The sequence below is a fragment of the Cebidichthys violaceus genome, unplaced genomic scaffold (assembly GCF_023349555.1).
Source record: "Cebidichthys violaceus isolate CVI_PGR_0920_01 unplaced genomic scaffold, fCebVio1.0.p SCAF_11, whole genome shotgun sequence".
Classification (NCBI taxonomy): Eukaryota; Metazoa; Chordata; class Actinopteri; order Perciformes; family Stichaeidae; genus Cebidichthys; species Cebidichthys violaceus.
This window is the reverse complement of record NW_027176274.1, coordinates 1,662,517-1,670,775: the sequence shown is the minus strand read 5'-3', so window position 1 is coordinate 1,670,775 and position 8,259 is coordinate 1,662,517. Positions and strand designations below refer to the sequence as shown.

General features: G+C 39.3%; 1 protein-coding gene across 1 annotated transcript; it reads right to left on the bottom strand.

The window, feature by feature from the left end:
- Positions 1 to 271: 271 nt before the first annotated feature.
- LOC137890136 (interleukin-1 receptor type 2) lies at positions 272 to 6,965 on the bottom strand. The gene is made up of 10 exons (XM_068734255.1): positions 6,883 to 6,965; positions 5,268 to 5,355; positions 4,904 to 5,162; positions 4,373 to 4,550; positions 4,054 to 4,234; positions 2,791 to 2,964; positions 2,626 to 2,685; positions 2,406 to 2,541; positions 1,621 to 1,766; positions 272 to 1,410 (listed from the first exon to the last, which is right to left on the bottom strand). The coding sequence occupies exons 2-10, from the start codon at positions 5,344 to 5,346 to the stop codon at positions 1,265 to 1,267; spliced, it is 1,359 nt and encodes a 452-aa protein (XP_068590356.1). The 5' UTR covers positions 5,347 to 5,355; positions 6,883 to 6,965; the 3' UTR covers positions 272 to 1,264.
- Positions 6,966 to 8,259: the final 1,294 nt, after the last annotated feature.

The window sequence follows — 8,259 nt, the reverse complement described above, 5'->3', positions numbered from 1 at the left end:
TTAAAACACTGTCATGTTGAGACCTCTTGTGGCTAAACAGGGAACTTCAGATCAAAGTACACTGATCAATGCAACCCTCACCAACTATTCATGTATTATTACTATTTATGGTTCTAATCCTCTGTGGAACATCATAAGAACATCAACACCATTGAATACTGAATGAATGAAGTAAAGCACATTTTAACATTTGTTAATGTGCTACATACACCGTGTTAGTGTGCAGACATTTTTAAACGCACTTCACTACAGTACAAGATGCGTCCCTGAGAACGTTTATTACATTTAGAAAAATACACACACATTTACGTATACAGTATGGTTTACACTCGGTGGCCACATTATTAGGTACACCTGTAAAACCTAATGGAATCCAACAACAGCAATGAGCAGCTATGAATTCCACCTTTTTATAAAGATAATAACGTTCAGTTTTGAGGTATTCCTTCAACAATATGTTTATTGTTGAGGTTTGCAGTGGTGTTGAACTTTAAGCGACTTTTTTAAAAAGCGGGTTAGGCTCACTAACCGTCTACCACAGAAAGAAACAGGACAGATGTCTTCAGGGTTTCTGTCATTTGGGCACTTTTTACATAGTTCCTTCATGTCAGCTTGTATTGTCCATGTTTCCTGTCCAGAGATGAAGAAATACAAACGTGTGTCTGGTCACGTGAGCTAAAAGTTCGCCGAGTCAGAACTTAGTCGACAAAACTGTTTTTGAGGAAGTTTGATCAACTTTTGCCGTTTCTGCTTTTTCTGATGCGATGCTTCAGACATGACAATAAGTTGACGTAAACACGGATAATAAAGTGTTTCTAATAAACACTGAGAGAGTGTCGCACTCAAGTCAACACTGTTAAAAAAACAAAGAAATAACTTCACTTTGAATTTTTGCCATTGTATTGAATTTGACATCCTATTAGAAGTTCTGCTGTACTTCAACCTTACGTTCTGTTATTCTGTATTACATTACATACATTATATACATGACATACATTACATACATACATACATACATGACATACATCAAAGCAGAGTATTTCTGCCACACCAACACGAGGTAATGGTGGCAACTACATAAATACACCAAATGCATGTAAACGCCACATGAACACACATCACATACAGTATAAACAGTAACAATGCAGCTGCTGATGTAAAAATGGTGACTCCCTGTAAAAGGAGTGTTTGAACGCCGTGATGTCGTCGTCGTCTTCTGTCCGACGTCACATTAAAGAAGGCCTCTGTCTCTGCAGGGAGTGTGTTAGAAGCTGCTGTTCTGACGAGCCAGGAAGTAATCCATCTTGTTTTTCCCTTTGGGCTTGAAGAGGACGTAGAGGAAGACGGACACCACGGTGAGGAAGCAGGACACGGTGACGGCGGCGACCACCAGCCATGTGAATGTGGAGTCTGTGAAGAGAGAGTGAGAGAGAGAGGTTTACACACAGAGGACAGTACACCAACCTCCATAGTTAACCAAACTAGTCACACCCACAAAGCGTGACCCACAACGTGGTCGTGTTGGCCGATTCAAATCAAATCATTCTGATTGGTTGCATCCCTTTATTGATTAGTATGTCCTCTTACTTCCTGTACGTACACACAACACACACAACTCACCCTCTAGTTGAAGCCTCGCGAACACTTCCTGTCTCCCTGCTCGGTTCTGAGCGACGCACCTCAGCTCCGTGTTCACGTCTTCGTCCGTCATCGCCACAACGACGAGCCTCGACTCAATGAGACAGCCTGCAGACACGCCGCTCACCCTGCAGACATCGAGACGAACGCACAAACACTTTGTTTACATGACGTGACTGAAGGGGGTTCAACCCGATGGCTGAGAACTAGACGTGGTGTTCATCGACTAATACTAGCAGCTTTAAAGGTAGCGCTGCTGGATATATCGTGCAATCAAGTGAGGCAGAAATGTACTCAAACACATCATGCTACCACTTTCTTTATGCTTGATACAAAAGGACAACTTGCCATAAATGAGTGAGAAACCAGAGAAAAGAAAGATACAGTTCCAAATATAAACACATTGTCACTTGTATGGAAGTACATGTGCAAGAAAGTATGATGTGGACCAAAAATATGGACATCTGGGGACACAATTTGTGAACAGGTAGTATTTCGTCTTATAGTGTGCTGAGTATTTCCTGTTTACACTGGACACATGTTCTCAAAAGTTGATTGTAGTTTTCAAACTGATCTAAAGTCGTCTTTTTCGTGTCTCTGACGTGCACCGCGTCCTATGTGACGGGCAGTTTGTTGTGCTGCTTGGTGACATCATGAGTCACACCTGTGAAGTTCAAGGTTTGGTTGAGCTCCCGTTGACTTTCTCTGTATTCCTGTTCAGACCTGTTTTAACTTCAGTGTTAGAAATATCTCAGGTCAGCCGTTACCTCCTCCCCCCCTGCAGGGCCCGCCCATCGAGGTACGACGACTCCACCGATCGGTTGTTGACGAGCCATGTGACCGCGGTGTCGTCGGCCGTTTGGCATTCGGTGAGCGCCGTGCACGACAGCTCCAGTCCTGACCCTGAATGAGGTCAGAGGTGAATCGTCATTGACAACGTACGCATCAGATTTGATGTGTTGGTGCTGATCGTTCTTCATCACTCACCATGCAGACTTTCAAAGACGGTTCCATTGCGTGGCGAGAGAATCACAGGTGGTTGAATACCTGGAGGACGTAAATTAAATTAATTAATTAATACATCAGTAGCACCACATGTATTGTCCCCACAGGGTTATTATTATTATTCTATAGAGTGAAATATGAACTCACTGTGAACCGAGATGAAGCTGCTGGTCAGCTCAGAGTCAGAGGTCCCGGAGAGGCCAGGCTCAGTGGTGGTGACGGGGTCTACGGTGGTGACGGGGTCTACGAGGTCTACGGTGGTGACGGGGTCTACAGTGGTGACGGGGTCTACGAGGTCTACGGTGGTGACGGGGTCCACACCTTCACACATACAAAGAAATGTAGACCAGTGAGAACACATCCAGACAAACTACTCTCAGAATGTCAATGACTTATTTCACATGACAATAATAACAATAATATTAATAATAATTATTATTATTAATAATATTATATTAACAACAATAATACTAATTATGATCATACCATTACTACTACTACTACTACTACTACTATTAATAATAATATTAATTATTATTATATTAACAACAACAACAATAATAATAATAATAATAACAACTAATAATAATGATAATGATAACAATAATAGTAATAATTCTAATAATACTATTACTACTAATAATAATAATTTTAACAACTCTAATAAAAATGATAATGATAACAATAATAATACAAAAAACAATAACAATAATAATAATAATGATAATAATAATGATGATTTAAATAATGATAATCCTGGTAATAATAATGATTATAACTGTAATAATAATAATAATAATATAAATCATTTTAATAATCATAATGATGTTAATAATGATAATAATTATGCCAATAATTGTATTATATATTATAAGATAATATTATAATAGTGATGGTTATAATTGTTGTTATTATTTTTAAAATAATATTTACATTCCATTATTAATATGTCTATTATTTTATTAATAATAATAATATTTACATTCTATTATTAATGTCTATTATTTTATTAATAATAATAATATTTACATTCCATTATTAATATGTCTATTATTTTATTAATAATAATAATATTTACATTCCATTATTAATATGTCTATTATTTTATTAATAATAATAATAGCAGTGTTTTTGTGGCGTTTGGCTGAACTAACTCAGTGTGTTACGCTTACCAGTCCAGCAGAGGGCAGCACACGCTTATGATGTATTGTGTTGCGAGGAAGTAAAAACTGATGCTATGATTATTATTACTCATGACCCTATGATTACAGTAACTTGTGTTCTCTTTTGATTTTTAAATATGTATAGTTGTACTGACTCAATTTGTGGATTTAAAAAAAAATCATTATATAGAGTATTCTTAATTAAGTTTAAGTTTATGTTTAATAAAACACGCGCGTCGTCACTCACCGTCCACCTTCAGCACCACGGTCCTGCTGACTTTGTACTGCTGGTCGTCGATGAGCGCCTGCAGCCGACAGGTGTACACACCTGCGTGCGACCGCCTCACTGCGGGAATGAGGAGTCTGCCTCGGTCCTGCAGGAAGGAGCCCTGAACTCGGCCTGACCGAGGGGGGGCGAGGCCGGAGTCCTGTCAGGAAGAGACACACTGCGTCACTCACAGGGAAGGAGCAAGGCACTAACACCAGCGGCAGGGTCGAGGGTTCAATACCTCACTGCGGTGAATAGATCTGTATCTTAAACAGCGTCCAGAATGCTTCTGTCTCACCTTGTGCCACTTGATCGGTCTGTCCGTGCTGTTGAAGTCACTGAGAGACGGACACGACAGCCTCAGGTGTTCTCCCACGGAGACGGGGATCGGGTAGGACAGTTTCTCCACGTCGGCAGAACTACTGGACTGGTACACTTGCAGCCCGATGCTCCCGGTCACACAGAAGGTCTCGTTTCTGGAGAGAGAAGGTAGAGGACGCACACTTTACAGACACTGTAAAACAAACTGTTCTAACTGAGCATTCAAGTACTCACACTACCACACGAGTATGCCAGACAAAGACTTAGTATGTCCCAATACATAGTATTTTACATGACAAGCATTAATAACAAGCAGTTATTAAAACATAAAAATGTGAAATACCATACAAAATACAAATGTTTGAAAGAAGCTATTTGATGTTTTTTTAGAGATCAGATAACGTTCAGGAGAACATGGAGGAATGTGGAGGAACGTGGAGGAGCATGGACGAACATGGAGGAACATGGAGGAGCATGGAGGAACATAGAGGAGATGACATATTCTCACCTGTAGGTGCAGATATATTCCCCTGAGTCAGCAGCCTGAGCTGGGAGGAGCCAGAGCTGGTTGTCCCGCTGCCGGACACGCCCCTCGCCGGGATAAGCCCCGCCCTCCGTCCCATTGCCCTTGGTGATGAGGTACTTTGCGTCGGGGGTGGCGATGTTGTGTACCTCGAGGACTCTCTCGAACATGGGGAAGGAGAGGACTACGGCCTCGTCCTCCACTCTCAGGACGTTCACCTCTGGAGACACCAGGTAGCAGCCGTCTGCAGAGGGAACCGGTTACTCTTTAACTACTGGATCCACTGTCTCCTCTCACTCTGTAGATACATATAGTGGAGTATAATATCCATAATAACCAGCGTGCTCACCTTTCATAGGCAGAGGGGGGAGTGGAGGTCTTCCATAAACAGATTGGATGATGAGCACAGCAAACAGCAAGCGGACCATGATGGCAGTCTGTAGAGAAGCACACGTCTCAATGCTGAGTGATGTCTAACAGAGAGACTCATAAATCATAAATCATAATTCATAAGTACTGCTGGAGGTAAACTATACTATGATATATATATAAGGTACTGAGACGTTGTTTCCTCTCGAGCAGCTTTGAGTCTCAAAGACGTCCCGGCTTTTATTTAAACTCTGTCCTTTAGATCCTAAAAAGGTGTGACATCACAAGAGTTGTCATTAGTTTGATTCTGTTGTTTCTCAGTTTCCGCTGATCTTTGTCACAATTAGTTGAACCCTCAAAGTTAAAATCATATTTTCCACAGAAACCAGATCATTTTCACTTCTGCTTCTGTTTCCTCATCTGAGATCACAGGGAGCAGTTGACACTTTCTCACACTCACTCACTCACTCACTCACTCACACACTCACACACACACACACACACACACACACACACACACACACACACACACACACACACACCTTTTCCCCAATCAGTGTGTCATCAGAGGGCATCCCCATTCATAAAATCTGTGGGATTGTTTTTACACACATGAGTCACGAAGCGTTCCACGTTGTCTGGGATCAAAATGTAAGATCAAAGTTTCTATTAATGAACTATTACTAAACTACAAGTACATAATACGCATAAAACACGGTTTAACCCTGTTTATGTCCAATAAGAGAATAATAATAATCATTTCAGTCGTTATGTTGCAGCTTTACTCTGAACATTACATCGATTTTTATATGATAAAAACAGATATGTTGTATGTACACAAACAATATGAATACATATATATATATACATATATATACATATATACATATATACATATATATACATATATATATATATACATATATATATATATATATATATATATATATATGTATATATGTATATATATATATATATGTATATATACATATATATATATATATATATACATATATATATATATACATATATACATATATATATATATATATGTATATATATATATATATATATATATATATATATATATACGTATGAATTATGTGGAATTATTGACTAGTTACGTTTAGATGGAACATATTTAAATACTTTTCTAACATTTACATTATCTTTGTCTATTTTAGCATTAGGATAAATGTGTAAATGTGTGTAAATGTGTGTAAATGTGTATAGATATGTATACATGTGTATAAATGTTTATAAATGTTTATAAATGTGTATAAATGCGTATAAATGTGTATACATATGTATACATGTGTATAATATAGTCAATTGTCAAACTATAAAACGTAATCAATCGTGCAAAATTCATTATAAAAAGTAGAAAAACTATAAAGTAAAATAATGCATAAAAGGTATGCATACAAATATAAATGACAATAAATACATAAATTATATTTTTGATACAAATTGCATACAGTATAGTACATATACAGTACTTATTAACATTTATCACGAGTAGAAGTATCAATATATATAATATATTATATGTAATATATTATATTATGTATGGTAATAGAATAGGGTTTACTCACGGTGTGGCGGCGATGAGACTGGATCTGTGTGTGGTCGGCTTCCTGCCGGCTCTCTTTTCTACGTTCCCTCTGAGATGGAAATTTCTCAGGTTTCCCAACGTAACGCTGTGTACTGTACAGCTCAACACCACTCACATATCTACTGACTCAACACACGCACACACACACACACACACACACACACACACACATGCGCACACACACACACACACACACACACACATGCGCACACAAGTAATATACGTTGTGTCCTGCAGGTTCATTCAGAAGAAGAGACAGAGGTCTAGTTTAGTGTTGTTGCTCCTCTGGCATCACCGACCTCTTGCGTCAGTGGTGGACGTCTCTGTTTGTTTTAGCACAATAACACACACGCGCACACACACACACACACACACACACACACACACACACACACACACACACACACACACACACTCAAGAGGGAAGGAAAATGTACAATAAAAGAACATCTTCTCACTACTAGCAGTCTAGATCCGTGCAAATACTTTTTGTTTCCCAGCAACCAGTGGTGATTTTTGGTATGCAGATTTAGGGTGGGGGGTGTGTGTGTGTGTGTGTGTGTGTGTGTGTGTGTGTGTGTGTGTGTGTGTGTGGGGGGGGGGGGGCGCACACAGTATTCATACAAGAAAATGTGATGATGCAATCCAAACATACAGTAGATAAATATCACAGAGGCTAGCTGTTTAGCCCTGCTTCCAGTCTTTGTGCTAAGCTAAGCTACCCTTTGATCTTCTCAATACTCTCAATATTTTCTTAAACGTTTAACTAATCCTCTTGGCGTTAAAGTTGAGATAAAGAGTTCTCTTTTGTTGACAGCTCTCTATTTGAATATTACTTTAATTTCATAACATTTCAACGGCTGATAACTTGTTTAGTTTCCGTTATTCTGCTCGAGTCTGAAGATTGTGCAACTGTGGTGAAATGAGTTGCTCCTTATTATCACGTGTTTGTTATTTTAAGCCTTAAAGATGATCATTTGATCATTTGATCATTTGATCATTTGATGAACTCTTCACTCGCTCCAGAGCTGTTGAGTCATGTGACCTCAGGTCTAGTCGTTTGCTGTGGTTGACCTGGAGGAGCTGCGGTGACGGCTGCTCCATCGATCGTTTCCGCCTCATGATTGGTGAATAACAGGCCAGCCGTTCTGTAACGAAATGTGCGGCACTCCCTATTATATTTCCATAAACTAATACGTGAGCTTCTGCAGGTTTGACGCTGCAGTGAGCAGTGACCATGAGAGGCTCTTCTTCTTTAGTTTAAGAGTTTCTCTCTCTGACTCGATGTGTGAAGACAGAGCGTAGCCAACGAGCTGCGTTAGCACGGCGAGCTAACAGGCGTGTTGTGTGCTTCTAC